Raw genomic sequence first — 27,516 nt, 5'->3', positions numbered from 1 at the left:
GTGTGTGTGTGTGTGTGTGTGTGTGCATGCACGTGTGCGTGCGCTTGTGCTTGTGTGTGTGTGAGAGAGAGAGACATTAACAGCTCACTGCAGTGCAGAATACACACCCTGAATATCGCAGTGTTTTACTGTCATAATATGACAGTGTTTCGTCATATTATGACAGAATGCTTCCATCGTCACTGGTTGCCAAAATCTCTTAGCACGTTGACCACTGACGAGATCTCTATAGTTCCTTTCACTTTTACGTTCAGATTTGTCCTAGTATTATGTGATTGATCCAGTAGTAAAACAGTTTTTAATCGTGGAGTAGAATAAACCCTGATTTATAGTCTCTTAGTGCACTGGTGTCTCTCCCAATGAGTAATCTAAGGATAAATGTCACACATACAGAGAGCTCATCACTAAAGTTCTGTATCCGCTTAAAGCTGAGCATTTGATTAGGCCTGGCTGACTGACTGGCTGACTGGAATATTAACTGTTGAGCTGGAGAGCTGAAGAGCTGAAGAGCAAGGACGTTGCATTTTGGAAAAGCATTTTAACCATGGTTAACAAAAATGAAAATACTGTACAAAATAAAACTTCACCTCCTTGGAGACTGACAGCTCCTGATCACCTGGATAGACACAGGCAGCAACAGACTGACAGCTCCTGATCACCTGGATAGACACAGGCAGCAACAGACTGACAGCTCCTGATCACCTGGATAGACACAGGCAGCAACAGACTGACAGCTCCTGATCACCTCGATAGACACAGGCAGCAACAGACTGACAGCTCCTGATCACCTCGATAGACACAGGCAGCAACAGACTGACAGCTCCTGATCACCTCGATAGACACAGGCAGCAACAGACTGACAACATGGAAAACGTGTTCAGCTCTTATATACCCCTATGGCTCCTCCCACTAGACAGATCAAATGGCAGGGTAATTTACAATGTCACTGCTGTTCAAATAAACTGGCACATACATTAATAATTTAGAATTGTAGATCTTTAACTTTGCTTTCACTTTCAGTGTCCCTTTTTGACAGATGGTTTGATTGATTGATTGAAGGTTTTCAACGTTCAACCCCTGAAATTACCATGATCCAAAATGTATTAAGACCGAAGGTCGCAGTTAACTATGGAATCATGCATTTCCTGTCCGTCAGCATAATCACTCAAAATCCCCATACATGGGAAAGCCCATGGTGCCCAGGTCTTGTGACATCACGTGACATCATCAGTGATGAAGATCGACCTGCTGTCGCAATTAAGCCCATGATGTCATCAATATTTACGTTCTCAACAGGCCCGAAAATTAAGGCCCGGCCCTACCTGGGCCCTCATCAAACCCTGTACACTCAAGACACTGCCCCTGCTGTCACCCTTAGATCTCCATATATGGAGCTGACCTGTTATGACATTCCATATGTTGATCTGACCTCATCAAACCATGTACACTCAAGACACGCTCCATATATGGCCAGTACAGAATTAATTCCATATGTTGATCTGACCCCCCATGCCAGAGCGCCAGCGCTCGCCCATAGTCTGCGGTCACCCAGGCGGATGCGTGCAGGGGCGAGGTCGCTTCTCGCCCTCAGGCGTCTTACTGGTATAATAATCTTTTTTTTTCTCAATATGTTATTTGGGTGACTCTAAGGATGATAAATAACCTTGAACGATTACTATTGCAATTTATTTTGGGTCACGCCCCTTTTTAGCTTAGATTGACTGGCCTAATACACGCGTGCACTCTTGTGGGCATGTACAGCACAATCAGTTGGCCTCGGTCCCTCGCAGAGCTCCGATATGTTGCGCTTGATTAAATGCAAACCACGTGTGACCAGTGTTAAATCACAATTCAGAAAGTATGCCTATGAAACGGGCGCTGGGAATGGAGCACTCGCCTTCGGTTTGGGGAGCAAGTTCTGTTGTCACTTGTCCAGCATCTCTTCACATGAAATGACAGGCTTTCTGCCACAGCAGAGCACTGCACTGACACGGCGAAGGTTGTCCAACCATGAACACAATCTCACCCCCTTGCATACACAAACATCCAATTTGATAATGAGCCATGCAGGCACTGCTGTCTGTCTGCATTTAGTCAGTAGAAACGGTGGCACCACACACACACATTTACAACAAACAACTCTGTCTGGTCTGTTGTGCTATCAAGGCCCAGGTGACAGAGAGGAGGCATGAATCATCCGGTAATTTGGCTTGGTCACAGAGGGGGGTTGTGTGTGTGTGTGTGTGTGTGTGTGTGTGTGTGTGTGTGTGTGTGTGTGTGTGTGTGTGTGTGTGTGTGTGTGTGTGTGTGGCGTGTGGCGCGTGTGTGTGTGTGTGTGTGTGCGTGTGCGTGTGCGCGTGTGTGCGTGTTAGTGAAAAGGAAACACATCTAGCCCCAACCATGCTCACAGGTAATCAGTAGGATATACACCAGCATGCACACTTGCTCACTCGCTCGTTCTCTCTCTCTCTCGGCTGATCTACACCAGGCTTTTCAGCGCGCGTTTTCGCGTATAGGGGGAGAGTGTAGTGACGCGTTCGGTAGGATTTTGGCTTATTTGGCTATGTATGTATAGGCTAGTAGGATGCTAGGCTACTTGGCTGCCAGTCTGTAGTTCGTAAGTTTGCTTGTCAGTGACGCTGGTTTGTATAATGTCACTGCAGTACACCATCTTCCATCTCTCCTATCTTTGATTTGTCACAACTACTCTACTCTATGGCTCTGGATCGACGGTGGTATTATTGTTATTCGCTGTTAGAAAATGTTCAGATCAGTGTTCTGATCTGATAGCCGCCTACCCTCCCCTCATGTCAAAACAGTTCTCAATGTTTACATCTTACTTGACGAGAAGACATGTGGACATATCCTTATGGACCAGGGAGAGGGGGAAAAACACCACGAGAGTGATGAGTCAAACATGTGTTCTCTCCTCAGTAAATAAATAATCTGCACGCACGCACGCACGCACTCAGACACAGATCTAAAAACGTGTGTGTGCGCGCGCGTGCGTGTGTGCGTGCGTGCGTCAAAGCCATGTCGTTCGCAGTAGGCCTATACTGATTTGTGTCGACCGACCACCTCCTTCCTCACTCCCCTTGTGCATGCAGTGCCACGGGCATCAGCCTCCCGAAGCCGTACTACTTCGCAGATGAGGATGACGAGCGACCCTTCATCTGCTCCCTGCCCATGGACAACGGCATCATGGCCTGCACGGACGTGCCGGCGCGCCGCGAGGGCGGCCGCGCCTGCTGCCTGGACGCAGACGACGCGGTGTACCGCCAGAACCTGGGCCTGAGTCCCGAGCCGCTGGTCAACGGCACCGCGCACTCGGAGGGCCTGTGCATCAACTGGAACCAGTACTACACCCGCTGTCAGACGGCGCACTCCAACCCGCACAAAGGAGCCATCAACTTTGACAACATCGCCTTTGCCTGGATCGTCATCTTTCAGGTACAAAGTCCGAAGCATGCCATGCCTTTTTTTGTCTGGTCCTTTATAACCACTTGACCGGAAATCCCATTTTTCTGTTACTGTGGGGCAAGCTTTCCCTGGAAAATAGCTGATCTAGAAGCTTGTCGATCTGCTATTTTTTTTTGCAAAAGGGTATCAGTGTATGAATGGGTGAATGTAATGCACAATCTATGTAAAGCGCATTGGATAAAGGCACTATATAAATGCACCATTTAATGTCATACTGTGCAACTTTTTTCATTAAACAACAATCTTTGTCACTGGTATTTTTCACAATAACCATTCCACATTATTGTTGACAACTTCTCTGCACCATTAAACACTTTTTTTTATTGGTTAGAAATAGAAAAATATTAAGGTTCAAGATGTTCTTTATTGTTCCAGTAGGCCATCTTGTGTACAGGGGGGGTATTAACATTTCCTTATTTAGCTTTTCTCTGGCCAGATCACTTATATGGCAGACCATAATATCCCAAATGTCTTATATCTCGGTTGATTTTCTAGACCAGAAGCGAACAGTTGTTCTGCCAAGATGTATTTTTGGAGCTGTCCATTTATCCAGGTTTTAGGTTTGTCCGTTTTATTCAGTACACACAGGAACCATACTAATTGTAATCCTTCAAATAGGCACAGACATGGACACCATCACAATGTGTCATAATGCTCCACTCTGCTCGCATGGCACAGACATGGACACCATCACAATGTGTCATAATGCTCCACTCTGCTCGCATGGCACAGACATGGACACCATCACAATGTGTCATAATGCTCCACTCTGCTCGCATGGCACAGACATGGACACCATCACAATGTGTCATAATGCTCCACTCTGCTCGCATGGCACAGACATGGACACCATCACAATGTGTCATAATGCTCCACTCTGCTCGCATGGCACAGACATGGACACCATCACAATGTGTCATAATGCTCCACTCTGCTCGCATGGCACAGACATGGACACCATCACAATGTGTCATAATGCTCCACTCTGCTCGCATGGCACAGACATGGACACCATCACAATGTGTCATAATGCTCCACTCTGCTCGCATGGCACAGACATGGACACCATCACAATGTGTCATAATGCTCCACTCTGCTCGCATGGCACAGACATGGACACCATCACAATGTGTCATAATGCTCCACTCTGCTCACATGGCACAGACTCCACTTGTATCGCAATTTGCAAACACTCTTATCCTTCTTAGGAACAGAGATGGACCCCATCCCATATATTTAAACTAATTTGTAATTCTTTCTCATCTTCATAATTCTATCTTCACTCTCATTATTTTATTTTACGTCCCTCTCTTCTCATCCTCCAATTTTTGCACTACTTCATTATGCCTTTAAATGCATGTCATAACACACATCACGCATTCTATCACTATACTGGGAAGAATAGGCTTTACAGCCTTGCATTGTTTCAGTGCTTCCAGTGTACAGATTGTATTGCGGAAGCATCTGAAGATTGTCTGAGCCAACAGACCATCTCAGGGTCCGTATGCTTTTCCGACCCGCCAATAGTCCGACATGCGGAAAACGACCGGATTAAGGTTGGCGAACATGCGTTAAGGTTGGTGACAGGATTAAGGTTGGCAAACATGCGTTAAGGTTGGAGAACTGCTCTGTACTTGCGATTATGGTTAGGTTAGGGTTTGAGGTAGGTTGTCGTTGTCGTACCAATGACTGGTCGGAACTTCTCTATCGGAACCCGCCTATCTCAACATATGTTCTCAGATACTGGCAAGTATAGAACCCAAACACTCAGACAGATTTGCAAGGGAAAATCCAATTTGCTAAACATAGCCAAAACCAAGGCATCGATGCAAGAAGGCTGCTGGACCAGTTGTGAAAAACACTACATGTATTTCTGAACGATTGCGTTCTTTGTCAGTTAATCGGCTCAGGAACACAAAAGGAGACATATCACAGGTTGTTTTCTAATCACTTGTTTTTTGATCTGCACACTATAATTGTATTGAGGCGTCTAAACAGCACCATGCACATAGTACTTTGTGCACTTTAGACACCTCAATAAACATAATATGTATATTATACAGTGTACTGTACACCATATCAAACCACATCAAAAAGCAACACAGAGGAAAGCAATGTATGATATGTCTTCTTTTATTTTCCTGGGCCGAGTATTCATTTTTATAAAGGTCTCGTTCAGAAATAGTGTTCATAAGCTGGCCCACCTAGCTGGCCCTCATTGATTCCAATGTATTCCATGGCTGCAGTTTGTCTTCCAGTGTGATGGATCTGCCGCTTGGAATTTCTGGATAGCGGAAATGTAGATGCCAGGGTCTTATTTTTAATGACCTTGTTCAAAACCAAGTAATGACTCATAATACAAGCATAACAAATCAGACATGAGACAATTAGGCAGGTAGGGTGAGAGAAGTCACTAATAGCAAATTGGTGGACTTAATGAGGGAATTAGCTGAAGAATCCGCTTTGGTGCCATAGCAACCAGCTAGTTAGCGTCTGTGTTAATTGTGGGATATTTTCAGCACAAACTTTCCCTACAGTAACAGAAAGCAGAAAATACACTCCGCTCAACCATATGGGGTTTAAATGGTTTCATAAAATAATTCATGACGATGTACAACAAAGCACCACTATAAAAACATAGAATTCAGAAAAATGTATCACTCTTCTAACAGCCAGAAAGCAACCCCTTGGCAACTACTCAAATCTATCTAAAACAAAAGAGGGACATTTCATTTCATTATTCTTTTGTGACTTGTTATTTCAGTCAAGCAGAATTGCCTTGCGGCCGGGATATGATAACGATTTCTTTCATGTAAAATGAAACAAACAACGTGAAATTATTGTATACACTCGACACAGCTCGACACAGCTGGAGACATCGCCCACACATTCTATTAACTCTGAAACTATTGACTGATAAAGTAGAAAATACTGAAGAATCAGTGTGGGCTCGAGTAACTCTCTACTTGATGATGAAGTATTGACCCACAAGGCGTCACAGCCCCCCTCCCTCTGCCTTCCTGTTGGTTGACCCACACAACGTCACAGCCCAGAGGGCAAACGGACCCGGGAATTATTACCATTACTTTAAAATGTTTTTTGTGGCTTTTGCCTTTATTTTACATTTGTTATGGAGGGACAGACAGTAGGCTGACAGGAAATGGGGAGAGAGATGGGGGGAAGACATGCAGTAAAGGCCGTCGGGATCGGGAGTTGAACCTGCAGCACACTGCCAGACTGGGTTACCAGCCAAGGTGCCTGGACCATTCAGCCATGGCCCAGGCCAATTATTACGATTACAATAGTGGACTCGCTTCTCAAGCCCACAATTAGTTGTAGAGTAAAATGAACATTGATTTTACCATATAAATTGGGGTCCCAGAGATAGAAATGCCATTCAATGGGGGTCCGTAGCCTAATGTATGTCAAACCGGGGATCCTAGAAATTAAAATAGTTGAGAATCACTGCTAGAGCCGTAAAATCTCTCTTATGGGTCCCTGGCATATCTTTTCAAATGGGCGTGCCTAAACGTAATTCTCCCTCTGTAAACTAATACCTAAGCTGTCTGGCTGTTCATGCAATGCATCAGGGGTAACCAATCTAAACAAAGTGCTATCACTATAGAGTACTATGCAAGTATGCATTGCCTCCAGTGACAACACTACCAGACGGTCTACCAAGTGTTTTAGATATAAATTATGGGTATGATGTATAGATTTTTCTGCATAATGTAATACATGTGATGACCTGGTGTGTGTGTGTGTGTGTGTGTGTGTGTGTGTGTGTGTGTGTGTGTGTGTGTGTGTGTGTGTGTGTGTGTGTGTGTGTGTGTGTGTGTGTGTGTGTGTGTGTGTGTGTGTGTGTGTGTGTGATCTGTAGGTGATCACTCTGGAAGGCTGGGTGGAGATCATGTACTACGTGATGGATGCTCACTCCTTCTATAACTTCATCTACTTTATTCTACTCATCATAGTAAGTCTCTCTCTCATGCTCTCTTTAACCCATTTATCTGCCTGCTGGCTGCTAGTTATTAATTTTATCATTCCCTGTTTTGGTTGCCAAGTTACTGAGTGACTGCCTCTCTCTTTCCTCTGTTGTTATTCTCCCTGTCTATGCACACATGCACACACGCACGCACGCACGCACGCACGCACGCACGCACGCACACTGTACAGTATATACCGTATGCAGTATCTGAGGACTGGTATTATGATAGTGAAATTCCCTTTTGTTCCAAAGTCTTGCATTGTGTGTGCACGCACACACCGGCATGCACGCATGCATGCACACACACACTTGTTGCTTATTGCTCATTATCTTCCCACTGTACATGAAAGTGTGGGGACATTATCTGTTAAATTGCCTCTGTCTCTGTCTTTCATCTCTTTTATCTAAAATGTGTCTTACTTCGCCTCAAACAACATAATAAAATTACACTCATTAGAACTTCTTCTAGAGTTCTGAAGGCTGCCAATATTATGTTTCTTTTTTCTCTCTCAAAGAAAAGGGTGAGCAGATATACTGCAATGAGAACGCTTACTGGGGGACGTGAAAAGTGTGACAATTATGGAGATGGTACACATGATCAAAGCACAAAAGAGTCCTTTTTGGCCCCGGAGAAACAGAATAGAAGGGGAAACTTCAAGTGTATTGTCCCATCACAGGTTTTTCTATCAAGACTTAAACTTGTTATTTGTCATGTATATTGTTATGTGGAAAGTGTAGGCATAATAAGCTAATTAGCTTAAGCCAATATAAGCCTATACCTTTGTGTAATAATTAATTATGTATTTGTTATCCATGTATTTCTTATCCACTTGGAGGGTACTGTTACATGATGAACTGCATGACCAAAATAAAACATTGAAAAGTGAAGTGAAAGTTGAGAGAAGTAAAAGAGAGCGATGATAGTGGACTGTCGGAGGGAGAGTGACAGAGACTGAGAGAAAGCAACATGAAGACTTTTTCAATTTAGATATGAAGCAATTATTGTTGCTTCATATCTAAATTTAGATTTCATCTTTTCTTTCTTTCTTTTCACAACATTTTCACTACAGTACGCAATGTGAAATTTTAGGTCTGCTATTTCCACCCAACATACAGTACAGCAGGTTGAGAATGGTCTGTGGTTTTTTTAAATATTTTACCAATAAAAAGTATATACTTGCTAGTTATTTAAAATAACTACAATGGACCCATTATAACACGGCTCTTTTTTCCATTCCCTGAAAAGTAACTGTTTTGAACGTACTATCTTTCCCGCCCGACAGCGCCGATATACTGCTTATGCAATTGAGTCGAATCAAATTAAATTAAACGTGAAATGGACAGGGAGAGAACGAGAGATAAATATGGAGTGAGAGAGCTACAGAGGAAGGAAGGGGAGCGAGACCCTGATTATGATCATGTTCAGAGGCTTAGCGCAGGGCATTCAGTGGTTTCATGGGCTTTGCATAGAAAACAGGAACTAAAGGTCCAAGCTGATTCACTGTGCCATCCTCAACATGCATAGTGTTAGTGTTAGCGTGTGTACCAATGCTATATAATCCACTTGATTTGATGCCCTGGCCTCTCAAAAGAGGAGGAATTTGCATTTAACCCATTAAAAGCAGGAAACCGTCTGTGTTATTTACATAGCATATATACAAGCTCATAGCATGTCACTTCGTAAGTTAACGCACTAAGCACTCGAAGATCAGCTATTTTTTAAACTTGTGAACTTTTTTGCAAATCTTTTAATATATTCTTTAAAAGAACATTTTTAACTAAATTCTTTGCTTTTGCGGGTCCATGGAACAAAATATTTTGAGATGGGTGTCTGCAGCCAAATCCATATACTTTGGGGTTCCTTGACATGAAACAGCTTGAAAAAAGAACTGTTTTAGAAGGCATTTGTAGAATCAACCTCAGGTCTTAATGGGTTAAGCCACTCAATCACTCGCTCGCTCGCTCACTCGCACGCACGCACGCACGCACGCACGCACGCACGCACGCACGCACGCACGCACGCACGCACGCACGCACGCACGCACGCACGCACACACACACACACACACACACACACACACACACACACACACACACACACACACACACACAGGGTTTTGAACATTCTTGACATAATGTAATTTGCCGCTAAGCTGTTTACAAACTTGCAGTGAGCATCCGGAGAGGGGCCGTCATCATCTGTCGACCCAGAGCCCAGTCACAAACTGCCCCCCACTGCTCCGGGCAGAGCAAAGCCACCTGAGAGCCCTTAGTGCCCAGATCGTCCTCTCTAGACGGACATGATTCTGACTTAGACACGTTCAGTTAAGCCTGCAGATGGTAGGCTTGCCCCAGAGGTTCCATCTTCAGTCAAGCTCATCCCCCTGTTACACAAAATAATTACTTATTTGGCTGTCACAAAAAACTTTCATAAAGACAATCTAAATGGCACTTACGGTAATAGTCTGGTTTTGAAGAAATTGGCTCACTACAAACTTGAGAAAGTTTAGAGGAGTTTAAGTACAACAATTAGGATAAATGATGTAGCCCATTTAGATAGTAAATTATAGTCAGGGCAGTGAGAGCCTGCATGTGTAGGCAAAAGTTCTAAATTGGATCAAACACTTTTTTGAAGTATCTTCAATGGCTGGTTTAGAGATGGTACAGATATTTAAGGACATCTAACGGTGTAAAAGCAGCACTGTTTCTCCCACACATGTTGCATCTCATGCACAAAATGCATTATGCATGCATTGCAGAGGATTGGCATGGAGACTGGCTACACAAAGGCTGTGCAAATCCCTGCTTCGGATCAATAAGGACCAGCCAGCTCTTTATACACATTCAGTGCACACGCACTATGCAAGCACACATGCACTATGCAAGCACACACCCTCGCACGCACGCACGCACGCACGCACGCACGCACGCACGCACGCACGCACGCACGCACGCACACACACACACACACACACACACACACACACGCAATCTTTCTCCATCTATCTCTCGCTCCTCTCTCTCTATATATCTCTCTCTTAACCACCACCGTTGCTATCTCTCCTGCAATATCTTCATCCTGAATGCTGTAGTGTATCATGTACGACTTTCTTTGACTTAAGCATTAACCACTGAAAGCCGGGGGCAAGAGATCATGTGTTCGCCCTTGTCTGTGTGTCTGTGTGTGTGTGTTAGTATACGTATGTCTGGAGCTTTTCTCACACACTCCTAGACCAATCAGCACTGTCGTGTGACTGGCGTGCATGCTGCCAATCCATACGTCTGTCACTACAGTTTGTTTTGATTGCACCTTTTTAATGAGAAAACAGTGCTTTAATTGTGCACGTAAGAAACGATGATAGGACCTTTACCACAATGATTATAAACAGTAGGTTTAGAATGCATTTCAAGGCAATATCGGCTTGACTTTTCAAATTAGTCCATGCTTTAAAATGCATTATTAAATCACAATGATACAACAATAGTTGTATCAAGTAGTTAGTAGTTAGTTTCAAGTCTCTGCAAGTAGATTTTCTTACTTAAATGAACAGAAACCAGTGGTTCCCCTTTGAAAATCAAACAAACCACATTGTGATTTGATTGATTTTACAGGTCCATTTGGTTCTATTTGTTCTATTTCTCGAGTTATGGGGGTCCACCATGCATACTGTAGCAAAGTGGTGGTACTTGAAATGAAAAGGTTTGAGAACCAACCGGTAAGGTCTTTTAATGCCAAATATAACAATTGCCTCTACCACAGTTTTATTCTTTCAATTAGAATTAGATAAGCCACAGTAGGGTGGTTTGCTGAGGGCTTAGTTTTTGGTTTTCCATAGACTATTAGCGTAAGTTCTCCCTTAGGCCAGATGTAAAAGAAAGCAGTCTCCCTTAGGCCAGATGTAAAAGACAGCGGTCTCCCTTAGGCCAGATGTAAAAGAAAGCAGTCTCCCTTAGGCCAGATGTAACAGAAAGCGGTCTCCCTTAGGCCAGATGTAAAAGGAAGCGGTCTCCCTTAGGCCAGATGTAACAGAAAGCAGTCTCCCTTAGGCCAGATGTAAAAGAAAGCGGTCTCCCTTAGGCCAGATGTAAAAGGAAGCGGTCTCCCTTAGGCCAGATGTAACAGAAAGCGGTCTCCCTTAGGCCAGATGTAAAAGGAAGCGGTCTCCCTTAGGCCAGATGTAAAAGGAAGCGGTCTCCCTTAGGCCAGATGTAACAGAAAGCGGTCTCCTTAGGCCAGATGTAAAAGGAAGCGGTCTCCCTTAGGCCAGATGTAACAGAAAGCGGTCTCCCTTAGGCCAGATGTAACAGAAAGCGGTCTCCCTTAGGCCAGATGTAAAAGAAAGCGGTCTCCCTTAGGCCAGATGTAAAAGACAGTGGTCTCCCTTAGGCCAGATGTAAAAGGAAGCGGTCTCCCTTAGGCCAGATGTAACAGAAAGCAGTCTCCCTTAGGCCAGATGTAACAGATAGCGGTCTCCCTTAGGCCAGATGTAACAGAAAGCAGTCTCCCTTATACCAGATGTAAAAGACAGTGGTCTCCCTTAGGCCAGATGTAAAAGGAAGCGGTCTCCCTTAGGCCAGATGTAACAGAAAGCGGTCTCCCTTAGGCCAGATGTAACAGAAAGCGGTCTCCCTTAGGCCAGATGTAAAAGACAGTGGTCTCCCTTAGGCCAGATGTAAAAGGAAGCGGTCTCCCTTAGGCCAGATGTAAAAGACAGTGGTCTCCCTTAGGCCAGATGTAACAGAAAGCGGTCTCCCTTAGGCCAGATGTAACAGAAAGCGGTCTCCCTTAGGCCAGATGTAACAGAAAGCGGTCTCCCTTAGGCCAGATGTAACAGAAAGCGGTCTCCCTTAGGCCAGATGTAAAAGGAAGCGGTCTCCCTTAGGCCAGATGTAACAGAAAGCGGTCTCCCTTAGGCCAGATGTAACAGAAAGCGGTCTCCCTTAGGCCAGATGTAACAGAAAGCGGTCTCCCTTAGGCCAGATGTAAAAGGAAGCGGTCTCCCTTAGGCCAGATGTAACAGAAAGCGGTCTCCTTAGGCCAGATGTAACAGAAAGCGGTCTCCTTAGGCCAGATGTAACAGAAAGTGGTCTCCCTTAGGCCAGATGTAACAGAAAGTGGTCTCCCTTAGGCCAGATGTAAAAGACAGCGGTCTCTCTTAGGCCAGATGTAAAAGACAGCGGTCTCCCTTAGGCCAGATGTAACAGAAAGCGGTCTCCTTAGGCCAGATGTAACAGAAAGTGGTCTCCCTTAGGCCAGATGTAACAGAAAGTGGTCTCCCTTAGGCCAGATGTAACAGAAAGCGGTCTCCTTAGGCCAGATGTAAAAGACAGCGGTCTCTCTTAGGCCAGATGTAACAGAAAGCGGTCTCCTTAGGCCAGATGTAACAGTAAGTGGTCTCCCTTAGGCCAGATGTAACAGAAAGCGGTCTCCTTAGGCCAGATGTAACAGAAAGCGGTCTCTCTTAGGCCAGATGTAACAGAAAGCGGTCTCCTTAGGCCAGATGTAACAGTAAGTGCATTCCTTTTATAAATAGATCAGAGGAGCACAATTCAGAAAAAAGAGTGGTGTGTAAAAGGCATCAGCATATTTGTTTTAACTGAATACAATTGTATAATTGTTTTCTAATTCAGAAACTAAATATTTTGGCTGATGCGGTGATATGTCAATTTTTAATACATCTAAAAAGAGAAACGAAATGCACATTCCCAACCCGAGTTTGGGCATGTGCTGAGCGACGAACTGTACAGTAAGTAGAGAAGAATAAATAAATGCTCGAACACTGACTGTGGACCCATTATGTTACCTGTGTTGTCTCTCCTTTACCACGCTGCTCATGCAGGTTTCTTCTCTGTGATCAGCCCATGTTTGGTGCGGATGTTGCTGTTTGGTGCGGATTCCCCCCCTACAGTTGCACTGTGGGGGGGAAATGTGACATTAAATGTGTGAAAGCATGTTAGGACCTCAAACTGTGACCAAAACAGAGACAAAACGCTACAGAGTTGGAACCAACGGTAAAACTTGATCGCACTAATGTCACACAGAATGACAGAAGAAAACAGGACTCACCCAGTTCAGCCAGGTTAGATTACAGATCAGAGCAGAACGTTGTTAATTCCTTAGCAATTGCTTTGTTATATTTCCCCAAATTACCATTTGGAGAAGAGGAGATACAAGAACCATATACATTTAGAAACAGTATTATTGTTTGCAGGTGTACCTTATTGCTTTCTTTGATGTCCACTGGCCTACGCACCTGTGCATATGCCTGATTGCTAGGTGTGCGATAGTTTTCTCCTACAGAAACAGTATTATTCAAAATCAGTTGAGCATGTGGTGTCATTATGCTTGATTGTAACATAATACTATACAATATACAGTATACACTATTTGCCCCATCTAGGTGGGTTCTTTCTTTATGATCAACCTGTGCCTGGTCGTGATCGCCACGCAGTTCTCGGAGACCAAGCAGCGCGAGCACCAGCTGATGCAGGAGCAGCGGGCCCGGTGCATGTCCTCGTCCACGCTGGCCAGTCAGCCGGGGGACTGCTACGAGGAGATGTTCCTGCTGATCTGTCATGTCCTCCGCAAGGCCAGGAGGAGAGCAGGGGCCTTCTTCAACTCCTTGCGAGGCAAGCCTCGAGGCTTTGGAAGAGTGGCGAGGAGAGGAGAGGGAGGAGGAGGGGGAGGAGGTTGGAGAGAAGATGGGAGAGAAGGGAAGGCAAATGGAAGGGGAGGACGTGAGAGGAGAAGGCTGAGGAATGGTGAGTGGATGGATCAAAGAGATTTAGCGATTGTTGAGCTTGTGGTTTGAGGTTTTCTTTCGTTTTTTTGAGGGGCGCTAGCCCCAGGTATAATGTTTGTCCTTAGTTCAAAGTTTGTTTAGTAAACGCATTGACAATGAAGGGAAAATGTACGTCATAATGTTTCGTTTATGTCATATTGTCTCTTTATTGTTAATGGCGTTTAATGTTTGTGTTTGCACCGTTTGTATTACATCACCATTACATCACCTAATCAATATGAGTTAGACTTTAATATATTAGCGCCCCTCACTTTACACAGTGTGATTTTTAATGCTTGGTTTGCCTATAGAACCATGCATTAACCACCATACGGCAAATAACAAAAGCATGATCCGTTGTGAGTGTGTAGAACTGTAGAACTACTCTTTTTGCTATTTTTGATTATTCTTTTGTAAATATTGTGAAAGTTTTATTTACGCAATCAGATCCAGTTGGCAAAATCATCGTTCCAGTACTATATGTAGTTCTGTAGAGAACTTGATCGGCTTCGGCAGGACAAAAAATAAAAATAAAACATTATGTGTGCCACATGTTTTAGGATGTCTTGCTTGAGCTGATTACAATATAAGGCCCATTACATTCTAATGTATCCCTCTTATCTGGCCAACAACCTTTTTTAATCTAGTTCCTTCTCACAAAAGACTAAGAATAGCAGATATTCTGAATCTGAACCTTAATAATCCAAACATAGCACTTCAGTCCACTTGGCAGGTTAAGGTTAGGTTTGTGCAATTGGCCAGATGTTTCTAAATCACTCGAAGAACTAGGCTACTTTGTTTAATGAGTGAGTGGTTTTACTATTTGTCTGTTTTGGTTTAAAGGGATATTTTACTTAAAAAAAACATTTGGTCATTTCATCGTCTACTCAGGCTTACAGTATGTGAACACCCCAGACCGTTTTTAGTTGCTCGATTCAGTATTTAGATATGTGATATTCATTTTAGCTGCCCCGCCCCCTTACTATACAAACCCATTGTAACTATAAACTCTAATTTAACCATGTTAGATTCATCGAAAACACCTGTCCTTTTTCTGGTGACTCATACTGCCCTCCTAATACGTGAGGGGGCTGTGATTTTTTAATTACTTTTTTAATTTTCTGAAAAGAATCCCCACTAAAGATATGGAGAGGATAATAATAATAATAGCTCAGATTTAAATATTGCTTTTCTAAAGTATGATGAATAAAATGCCCATTCAACACCATTCTATCCTCCGTCAGCTGGCCACTGCCACAACCACAACAGACCTGACCACCCCGCCCCCATCTCCCTCGCCTCCGCCTCTGACAGCTGCCCTCAGTGCACCACGGCCCTGTCACTCACGGACGGGGCGGGACCACCGGCTGGCAGCCAGACCAAAGACCAACGGCAGAGAGGGGGCGCTGCCGTGGAGGAGACGGGTGGCGAGGGCGGCAAGAAGGACGAGAATGGCAAGGACGCCGCAAAGCCTCCTGGGGAATGCAGTCCGAGGCAAAGCTGCAGGGGGTGTTGTGCTGCCGTCAGGAAGAAGCTGTGGAGCATCGTGGAGAGTAAATACTTCAACCGAGGCATCATGATCGCCATCCTCATCAACACCATCAGTATGGGGATTGAGCATCACGAGCAGGTATAGGGACATCCACACACTTCTTTCTTCTTTCTTTCTTTCTTTCTTTCTTTCTTCTTCTTTGTCTTTTTCAATCTCTGTCTCTTACCCCTCTCTCTCTCACTCAAAGGGGTTAGGATCATGCCCATTACATTTTCAAAGCAAACATGCAGCAGCACCAGTCGCAGCAATAAAAGCACACCGCAGATGTATCACCCCTGCCTCTCATCCACTGAAGTCCAATCAATTTTCAGTCTCCTCCATATCTATACGGCACTGTCCCCCTTTCTCCATTCTTTCTGTAATGTAATCTTTGTATCCAGATTGGGTTTGGCTCTGCCTACAGAGTCGTAATGTTGGAGGGTGAATTCAGGGCCACTGGAGCACAAACACACTTAGATCCACTCCAAGAAATAAGAATGATGCTTACTGAACTCCTTCAGACATCCTTCTATCTGTTTTTGGTGCTAGGGTTATACAACATGTTCTCTATCTCAGCCCAGTATGTGTCCCTATCATGTCCCTGTTTGCCTCTGTTTCTCCGGTGTCCAGTCCACACATGCTCTCTCTCTCTCTTTTTTCTTTCTCTCTCTCTCCCCCTTTCTTTTTTTTTCTTATAATTTTTATCCCACAATGTTCATGCTTCCTTATATGCATGAGGAGTTCAAGCTGCTTCTTTTCACCTGACAGGGGAGAGTTTCCCCGGCCGGACGTAGTGCGTGGAAGGAACACGTTATTCCGACCAGTTCCTTTCCCCTCCATCAGGCACCCCGGCTGGCCAGGGGGAGGTAGTTTAGAGACCAGGATTACTGCATGTTTTTAGTGAGGGTACCTACCCTAGGGGACACGGGGAGAACATGCAAACTCCACACAGAAAGGCCCAACCCCGCCTCGGGTATGGGCACTGATGACGCGGAGGAGAGAACACGCTCCCAGCGCCCCCAGCGTCCCCAGCAGGAATGGAACCCAGGACCTTCTAGCTGTGAGGCGACAGCACTACCGACTGTGCCACCGTGCTCCCTCTCCCCCTTTCTGTCTCCCTCTCTCCCTCGCTCACACTACTCCCACTCACTTCTCTAACCCTACAATATTGGGTTGCCTCTTTCTGATGTCCTACTGCATGTGGATGAAAATATAAAGGGAGAGACATAGAAAGAATTATAAATCGTGTGATTCTTCAGACTTCAGCAAAAGGTGGTGTATGGATCAGCAAAAGGTGGTGTATGGATGCACGCACGCACGCACGCACGCACGCACGCACGCACGCACGCACGCACGCACGCACACAGAGAGAGAAACAGAGCTGGCCATCCATCCATCTGTCCATGCAGGGGTTTTATCCACCCCTTTGAGCTGATCTAGCAGCACTATGGGCCACCATATTCCACTGCGCTGGGAACAATCGATAGCCAGGATGGGGAAATGATCAACAGCCAAATGCTGTTGATCCTTAAGAGATAAATGAACACTGGTACTACTGTAGTGTGAGGGAAGAATGAAATATTGACTTTCTTTGTTTCAGATGAATATTGTAAAATATGTATTCATCTTAATTTGACTCCTATTCTTATGTATGCCTCTTCTGTTGCTGTGTGTGATGTTCTGTTTGAATTGTGTTTGCTGTGGGTGAAACTGGAAGTACAGATAAGGATGGGCATATCCCAGGATGTGGGCTTTTTTATTCAAACATTACAACGTCACAGATGCAACTAAATATAGTATAGACCAATTATTTGTTTACAAACATTGAGACTGGTCGCATGGGTGACTGTTTCATGTAATCAATTCCCAACAGATCTCCTAACCTGTTGTTTTGGGGAGCGCTGGTTTCAGTTCATTCAACCTCCTCTTATGTGTTGGCTAGTGAGGTGCACCCTAGGGAGACATACTTCATTGCGCAACAGTATTGCGCACAGACAACAGCTGATATCTAAGCTCACATTTTACACCTGAGTGCAGTTAGAACTTTTCCATTGCATTTTATGAGAGGCAGGGTTCTTGTGCTGCCGACCTGCGCACACATGCTGATGCTTAACAGTGTGATGTCGTCTGTTAAGGCGTCTATTTACATGGAACAGGTGCAGCCACTATGTAGTGTGTCCTCAAGAAACACCCTAAATGTCTCTTTGGGGACCAATGGAACCAGTTTCATGGAGTCATGAAGTTTGTTCCATTTGTGTGGAGCATAATAAATGAAAGCAGTCTTTTCTTGTTCACTGTTCTTACGTGGACTGGTATATCTAATGTGCGTTTGTGAATGTAGGCCTATTGAATATTCAAGTAACCTTGGATCTAAAAGTGAAGTACAAAGGAAGCTTGCCACACAAGGTCTTAATAAATAGCTATTGCCCTTAATTCTCTTATGCCAGAGCACTCTAGGAGTGTATGGTTTGCTTCCTCACCAGACTGTTTGTCTGTGCGATGTGCATGGGTCCGTCCTTGTCCACTCTTGGCCTTAATCTGGTGTATTTGAGTCAAAGGAATTTGTTCAAGCCTTCTCTGCGGCTGTGTCACTGTCCTTGTTTGTTGTTTGCCGTTGAATCTGTCCTAGCGAATTGCAGCAGCTGAACTCTGTACGGACCGGGTGATTTTGGATGATGTTCCTATTCTTCTAATAATTATCTCTTGGTTCTACGCACGCACGCATGCACGCACACTTTAATCATTTATTTATGTCCACATAAGAGATACAATACAAGGACACAAATATTTACAAGGTGCTGTACAGAGTGCAATCAGCAAATCCCGGACAAATACCCACACACCTTTCAGGGGTACAAGTAGCAGCGTCTTCGCCATATTTGGCGGCTACCGATAGTGGAAGAGATTGCACAGAATTTCGCGAGCCGTTTGGCTGCTTTTTTTGGCATCCCAAGTTGTTGGAAGCCTCTTACAACCAAACTGTGTACGTGTCCTAGGCTGCCGAAGATAAACACAAGTAGATTGCACCTATAGCCTAGTTCAATGATGGTCTGGAGGAGCGGCTGGTACTTAATGACTTATGACTGGTCATAAAGGCTTCCTCTAAGCTAGAATCAAAGGTGCAGGCCATTTCAAGAATGAAAACTGATCTGTTCTCTTCATTGACTACAACAACATCTGGTCCTGGTGTGTTAGCAGAGAGATGTGCAAAAATGTCAGTATTTTCAGTACAGAGTTGAAACATGGAAGGTTTGACACAGGAATGTTTGTACATTCTCACAGTGCAAAATGTTTAGATATGTCCTTTGTTATGAGATCAACTATTCTGTCGTGGCGTGCTATGTAAAGCCCTTTATAGGCATAACAGCCATTCAGAATGTGTGACATGGTTTCTGTAACAAGCCCTGTGGTGTGATGCAAGCAATGAGGTGCATAGGTGGAGGGAAACCAGAGGGAAAGGTTGAGTTTGGTGGGAAGGATCTGTAGCCTGGCTTTTACTGTAAAGGTGATAATGTCCTCATTGAGAGCAGTGTTCCTTATAAATGAATGGGAAACAGAATGGTCAGCATGGGGAAGGCAAGCCAGTTTCCCCTGGAGTTTGAGACCAGTCCAGTGTTGTTGTTGCCGGTGTTGGAACATATCCAACAGGGTCCGCCGGGTGTCAACAGGTGGGTGTGTCCGCTGTAGGTCACTGTTGCTCTAACAGAGGTGAGAGGGTCAGTTATTATGTCTTCAGAGACCTCCACAGTATCAGAGTCAGGCCGCGCCCACTCCAGGGACACACCGGCTTGGACGCAGAGGTCGTTCAAATCCGGCCAATCCGATGAGACTCCGAAGCCTGGGGAGCGAGTGTCCAGTTTCCCACTAGGTTTCCTTTTGAACCCAAGGAAGTGGGGCTGTGGCTCCCTGGCTAAAGAGACCTTGCGTCTCCTCAAATCGATGAACAGGGAAGATCTAGCTAGCTCCCTAACATCTCTATCATCATTATTCAGCATGTTCAGTAGATGTGATATGCGCATGCTGATATAAATCCATGACACATTCGGTACACCCAGCCCGCCCCCCCCACTGAGGATGGTGAATAATATCACGGGTGCTGTGTGTGTTCAGGGCAAACCACTTGCGTACTAAGCTCACTGTTTTATTGTTCATTTCGCTTAGTACCTTCTGCTGGAGGTGAACATTGGAGAAGAAGTGCTGGACTTTAGACAGTGCTATTGGTCTGATGGCCTCTAGCTTCATGGTTAAAGGTAGTGAGCATCTGTCAATAAGGTCCAGCCTAGATGTGAACTCGGACAAGATGATGTTAAGTTGTTCCTTCCATTCACCTGCAATGTTAAACTTATGCCCTAGATAGGAGTATGTTTTTTTTTTTGTTTTTTTTAAATTATTATTAAGCTTAAGCAGATACAGGCTATGACAATGAATACATTCAAAGAGCCTATCAGTGATCTGCAGCTACTCAGTCAGGCGTACAGTATGTCTAAACTGAATGTTGGATGAATGACAGTCCTTGAGCTTTGTGGGATTACAGTCACATACTGAGGAGGTGTTTGTTCAGCCTCTTCTTGAAGGCATGAACACTGTTAGATGTAATGTCTCCAACAACCACAGGGGGAAGGCTGTTCCATGTCCTTATGTCTCATGAAGGGAGAACACACGTATGGGTTTGGTGGCTATTCTGAAGTCAGGGCATGTGTCGGTGTTAGAGTGGTACCACCTATTTCCTCCGCTCCTTCTCTCATACAGTACAGCACATTTAATGTCCTTAACTTCCAGGCCTGACCATTCCAGAAATTAATCTGTCCTGGCGAGCATGATTTTGATCACTCTCTCTTCCCTGGAAGCCAACTGGACATCATCTGCGTAGCCCTGTACTGGGTTAGGTGAAATCACACCGTGGGGGGCACACAGACATAACCACTTTAACCACTGGTTGAGGGCAATTATAAAATTAACTGCGCTCCAAGGGCAGCCAGTCTTAATCCCTATCTTTAGAGGTATAGGTGGAGTTAGCTGTTTTCCACAAATAACCTGGATGGAAGACTCACAGTAAATATCTTTCACTATGTCGATGTACACTTGAGGTAGTTTTATTTCCTCAAGTGACCTGATCATGACATCATGTGAAAGGGTCCCAAATGCGTCTCTAAAATCAAGGAAGACTGAGTACAGTCTACATGACTCGTGCTTGAAATCATCTATCCCTGTTTTAAGGCAAAACACATGCTCGTCCATACCCCGCCTGTTAATATATGCTTTTTGTTTGCTAGACAAAATATCTACATCTACCAACCACGGGAGGATTCTAGCCAGCATACATTTCATAAAAACCTTATATGTTGTTGGGAGAAGGGAAATGTCTCTCCATGTGGATGGATCTTCAGGGATATTGTCTTTCTTGGGAATACGATGGATAAGTGCTCCTTTCCATGCATTTGGGACTCTCCTATTCTCTAGACAGACATTGAAAATTGTTGTTAAAGTCTGACATGACTGCACGGTTTTCAAAGTCTCATATGTTACCCCATCCATGCCACTGACTTAATTGTTTGGGAGGTTGTGTAAAACTGCCTCTACCTCCTCACAGGTAAAGTGCGTGGTGCTTGGAAACGTGGTCGGCTCATACGCCGGCAGGCTCTCATACCAGGGTGGGGGGGGGGGGAGGGCAGCAATCGGTCTGTGGCTCTGACATTTATTGCTGTAATAAGCCTGTATAGCTGCGATGTCATTTGAGCAGGTCGGGGGGGTGGGGTACTCACAGTCATTCAGGATGATTTGGATCGCCTTGGATCTTCTATGCAGCCAGAGGTGGGCCAGTTTGCTCCTCTTCACTTTCCTACGGGGACCACCGTGACTCACGCCGGTCTCCAGGGAGGGCAGCACACACACACACACACACACACACATACACACACACACACACACACACACACACACACACACACACACACACACACGGACACTTTGCATATAAGACTGAACACACAAGCACGGACACATGTACAACACATAGCATTGTCTAATGTCTATGTACAGTACATGTGTTGGGTTGGCCCTGGGAGGCCTTTGGTATCAGAAGGTCATCAGTTCACCTTCCAGCCTATAGCTGTCCAGTGTCCCTGAGCAGAACAGAACTATATATTCACCCATGAGTGCTCATTATGACCATCTGAGCATTGTGAGCAACCATCAACTGGATGAAGTGGAATTGGGATTACTAAAGGTTTACTAAAAATAGAAAATACATATAGTGGCTAAGGAGGTAGCAACTGCACCGCTTTTTGGATCAGAAATTGGCACATAATAAGACATTTTAAAGGGCCTCTATAATAACCACCTACAACAGGTATTTCTATGATGTGTTCTCAGCAGGCTGTCTGTTTTGCTCACCAACAGTGTTGTCACTGTTGAGCTGCTTGTTATAATCCACACTATCCTCATCCTCAGAAATGTGTCTGTTAGACATATTTCATTTTGATTATACACTAACTAATCATTAAACATGAAGAGGCAGCAGAATTGCAATCGTTTGATTTCATCACTTTCCAAACTTTTGCAGACTTTGAATAAGAGCGAGAGACCATGCAGGTTCAAATAATAATCGGATTATAGATAGACTTTACAAAGAGCCTAATCTTTCTAAACAGAAGCCTGTGTGCAATGTGCATTGATGCACAACAGTTGTGTCATCACGCCCAGCTCAGAGTCTAATTAACTCAGGCCAGCTGTGACTGCTTAAATTAGCCACCACCCTTTCTGTCACCGTCACAGACTTTTCCTGTCTTGTCTAGGGCTTGTTTTTCTGTGTTATGTCCATGTTCTAATTTCGTAGCTCTATGTTCTTGTCTTCCTCATCTCTCTTTTGTAATTACCCCTCTTGTGTATTTACTCGTGTTTCCCAGTCAGTCCTTGTCGGGTTGAGTTGCATTATATTTGTTTTTTATCAGGTGAAACTTGACTAGTGAAAGCTCATGAAATATAGAAGACCTATAGTATATACTGTATGAGTCATACTGAGGACCTAATCCTGATTGGCTGCCACACACACTGCTGTCATCTATTGGTTACTCAGGTCACATGACCAGGAAACAGGTAACAGGAAGCAGGTAACAGAAATCTTTTGAGACACGACCCAGTGTTCTTTCACCTGACAAATATCACTATGTGATCATTTCTTGTGTTTTGTCTTCTTTGAAAGTAAAACACGAATCATGGGTTTAGAACACCTGCCTTTCTGCGCTACATTTGCAATTTGCATCACACAAGTATTTAATTCCCTAGAGTTTTTTGATTGGTGCAGCAGTGTTATTAATTTACATTACAATAAATTGAAAAGACTACATGCCGATCTTATAGTTCTTATTATAGTCCTTGTTCTTATTCATGGTCCCTGCATGATTGAATTACCTACTGTATATGATTGACAGCATTTGTGAACTTGTCAACATGTGTTTTTTTATTGATATATAAGGCCGGGTGTTCCACAAGGTTACATTCTGGGCCCAACAATTTGACTTGTACTACTGGTACATCTTTTAAAACTATATAATAGTGAACTCTTATCTGTAGGGGAGAGCATCATTCATAGAAGGAAGACAGACTCTGTACCGCAGTACTGCAGCAGTGCAGCTTGGTCTGATATATTTGTGAAGGCGATAGAACCAGAAGGTATTATGAATACAATGTTGTTTTTCTATATCTAAAAAATAGCCTGAAATAGCCTGAAAAGTAAAATAATTATTTGGAGAAATACAGTATGGTGCAGTCGGTAGCCCTGTCGCCTCACAGATAGAATGTCATGGTTTGATTCTTGTGCATGTTCTCCCCGTGTCCCCTAGGGTAGGTACAGTACCCTCACAAAAGACATGCAGTAATCCTGGTCTCTATTCTGCCTCCCCTTGGTCAGCTTGATGGAGGGGAAAGGAACTGGTTGGAATTGCATGTCTTATCTGCGTGATAAGAATTAACTCCTCATGCATTGAAGGAAGCATGAGCTCAGTTCGGGGCTCTCCCAGGGTTGGCAGAGAGTGTAGCGCCCAGGATTACAGTTTAGGCAGTTTAGGCAGAGTGAAAAAATGGGTTACAAAATCGTGAGATAAAAATAATTGCGACCGAAGGTCGTACGTAGTTAACTATGAAATTGCGCATTTCCCGTCAGTGTGTCGGGCACCAGTGTGTGTCGGGCACCATATATGGTGTCCAGGTCTCGTGACATCATGTGACATCATCACAGAAGGAAGTGTGGATACGCTGATGTCATAGTAAATGCGACCTGCTGTCGCAGTTAAGCCCATATATGGAGATCCCTGATTATTGTCATCAATATTGGCCAGCAACTCTACATCTGACCTCAAACCTCAAATCCTTAGATCTCCATATGTCAGAACCTGTTCTGGTTCCATGTTGATCTGACCGCCCCATGCCAAAGCACCAGCGCTCACCCAGCAGTCTGCCGTCAATGAGACGGATTATTATTATACCAATAAGACGCCCTCAGGCGTCTTATTGGTAATAATAAAGAAAATAACATAATGAGAAGTTATGGAAAGTTACTTTCTTGGCCTACTGGCATGGTGCACAGGAAATGTGGCAGTGATCGGTTCAGCAGTTTGTGAGATTAGCTCTTACCTCTTATACATGGCTCAGCACCTAGGAGTCGCTAGCGCATGTACTCTATTATTAAAGATGTCAGTTTTGCTCAAATATGTCAATCTGAGACACTGCACAGGTACAGTATTCACAAACAATTGGTGAAAAATGTCCAGGGAATTGCTTCCTTGGCATACGGATGTGTGCACTATAGATTTGGTCTGTCTAATCTGTCTAATGCATGGTTTAATATAAAATAAGATGTCAATTGTCTCTGTATTCAGAATTCATATTGCACTTGACGGTACAGTAAGCGGAGATGTGTGTGTGTGTGTGTGTGTGTGTGTGTGTGTGTGTGTGTGTGTGTGTGTGTGTGTGTGTGCGCGTGCATAGGATGTGTGAGTCCGACAAAAAACAGTCCTGGATTATATCTAGGGGGGAATGGAGTTATGAGTCCAATGATGTTTGTACTGTATATGTGCGTGCGACGTGCGTGCAATTGTGTGGTTTGTGTGCTTAACCCTGGACAGACAGATAGGCAGATGTCTTTTCACAGCCTCATATAGGAGCCACAGCATGAAAAAGACTAAAATGTGTTTAGCTGCGATAAAATAAAATAAAATTGAATGACACAGGCACAGCTTTTACAATTTCAGATTGGGTGAAAGCGTTGTGTATGTACTTACTTCATAGCATACGGTATACTTTTAGCCTCGCATAGCGATAACCACTGTGTGGATTAGTCTCGTCCCTCTCAGTGTTAGATTTATTTTTTCGCAGGTGCAATGTCCCGCAACTTCCGCTCCATATTTGAATACTGGGCCCTGGTTGGTTATATAGCTGTCACCATTTCGGCCATGAAGTCCTCCCACAATTGAGAGGGGCCAGACTTAATCTGCCTAGGCCAGTGCAATGCACTGCAAAGGCAGATGAAGGCTGGCTATGCGAGGCGAGGCTGGTATACTTTGCCCTGGCAAATCCAAGCATCCAAGAGTTGTCACATCTGCAGTAATGAGATTTCTCCACACAGGCTGTTGTGTGACGCAGCTACCAGGGGACCGGCATCATTAGCCTGTGTTTTCACACAGCTAAACATCTATTATTAGGCATGCCTGTTGCATCAGTGTGCATATAAACGCACATGAATAGACAAACTCTCTCTCTCTCTCTCTCTCTCTCTCTCCCTCTCGCACGCACGCACGCACGCACGCACGCACGCACGCACGCACGCACGCATGCACGCACGCACGCACGGATTGACAGACACAGGTAAATGCTAAACACCCTGGGCCCTATAAATTCCGAGTTGCTAAAATGTCAGTGGCGTACTGGCGTCATTGGTGAGTTAGCAGAATTGTGATGAGATCAAAATCAGGATCATTATCATTTTAGCTATAGTGTGGTGTGTGTGTGTGTGTGTGTGTGTGTGTGTGCGTGTGTGCGTGTGTGCGTGCGTGCGTGCGTGCGTGCGTGCGTTAAAGCTCCTCCAGCCTATTTTACTTCCTGTTTTCCCTATACTTTTCTCAGCAAACACCTGAGCTTCTGTGGTTGGAAATAATACATCATGCTGCCATGACAACCACACAGTCTTTCTTGGGTGATTCCCATGAAGTCGATGTTGAAGTTCAACAGGTGGAGCTCTCAACCACCTTAGAATCCAAAATGGGGACTAACTGGCCGGTCACAACGCATGCAGAATGGAGAAATCAGCCGCCAAGGTCGTCAGAAATAGCGTACTTTCTTACAGGAGTTGGGCGTTGTCACATTCTAACACAGACCGAATACCCCATCTCAGCACCGGCCTCAGTGGCTTGTCTCGCTAATCATTAGACCTCCTTGGATTGAATCCTCCTCCTATTTTTCCGCCACCTGCAGACAATTGTTTTTGGTGATAAAGTATCGTTTTAGACCGCGACGAAGGCGTGCCGTATCATGCGAACTTGAGCCACGAGAGACACCACCGAGCGAGCTAAAGCAAGCGAGTTGCCGTGCCGTACGTAGTGAAGAGATGTATGTGTTAACCAATTAAGAGACTCCATAGAGCAGAGGTGAGTTTTATAAGGGCATCTCAGTACAAATCGATAGAGCGTCACAGTCCCGGCCCCTTTCAGAACAATGGCACCAGAAGAGAATTTCCCATTCATTTTTCCATAGACGTTTCAGAAAGGGGGCGGGACTGCAACGCTCTAGACTGTGGTAGGTTACATTAAGAAGGTAGAAATTAGTTTCAGAATTATTCTGATATATAATATCTCCATAATCTAGTATTAGTAATAGCTGTGAAATTATTTTTTCTATACTGGCGGGTGAAATACTTAATGGACCTCTATATTCTCAGGCTGTAATTTATTTGCTGCACAAGTGAATTGATATGGATCTTAAAAGAAAGCTGAGGATCGAGCCAAGTCCTCCACTTGTCTCGTCTAAAAAGTTAATGGGGAAAAAGGAAGTATGGTCTTGTGGTGAGGACTGAGGACCATGCTTGCTTGATGTGCAAGTATCCTACAGTACACCCCCTGGACACGATGTACAAGTACATTCCCTGGACATGACGCTAGTTTGTCGCAGGGACTTACCCCCAATCCAACCCTTGATGCTGAGTGCCAAGCAGGGAGGCACTGAGTCTTTGGTATGACCTGGCCAGGGCTCGAACCCTGACCTCCCATTCCTGATGACCAATGTATGTATGAGTGATAATATAACTGCTGTGGTTTGTGTTTAGCATTTTCTGAAGGTGGTGTGTGTGTGTGTGTGTGTGTGTGTGTGTGTGTGTGTGTGTGTGTGTGTGTGTGTGTGTGTGTGTCTGTGTGCGTGTGTCTGCGTGCGTGCGTGCGTGCGTGCGTGCGCGCGTGCGTGGTCATTTCCAATACATTTGTCGGCAAGTTATTCACAGACATGAATACTGTGACAGGCGGGCCGGCTATGCAAGACCAGGCGGGAGCTCCTCTGCTCCAAGAGATACTGTTCAGTCTAGGCAAGATTCTGACTTGAGGTGTTTATTCATAAGCCCACAGATGGTGGTAGCGTTGCCCCAGTGGCTCCTCAGCCAGACACATGCAACAAGTGTCTGAACCTGTGCTCCATTGTGCGTGCGTGCGTGCGTGCGTGCGTGCGTGCGTGCGTGCGTGCGTGCGTGCGTGTGT

General features: G+C 44.7%; 1 protein-coding gene across 1 annotated transcript in view; it reads left to right on the top strand.

The window, feature by feature from the left end:
- LOC306921294 (voltage-dependent T-type calcium channel subunit alpha-1I-like) overlaps positions 1-27,516 on the top strand; it is a gene marked incomplete at both ends in the record, with an annotated part of 148,815 nt that overhangs the window by 36,089 nt on the left and 85,210 nt on the right. Inside the window, 4 exons of the mRNA XM_079498403.1 lie at positions 3,108-3,450; positions 7,361-7,453; positions 13,870-14,230; positions 15,495-15,880. Of these exons, the coding sequence (XP_079354529.1) occupies positions 3,108-3,450; positions 7,361-7,453; positions 13,870-14,230; positions 15,495-15,880 (1,183 nt within the window). The remainder of the gene's footprint in view (positions 1-3,107; positions 3,451-7,360; positions 7,454-13,869; positions 14,231-15,494; positions 15,881-27,516) is intronic.

This window comes from Electrona antarctica (assembly GCF_951216825.1).
Source record: "Electrona antarctica genome assembly, chromosome: 4".
NCBI lineage: Eukaryota > Metazoa > Chordata > Actinopteri > Myctophiformes > Myctophidae > Electrona > Electrona antarctica.
The sequence above is the reverse complement of the archived record's forward strand: the minus strand, read 5'-3'. Positions and strand labels throughout refer to the sequence as shown.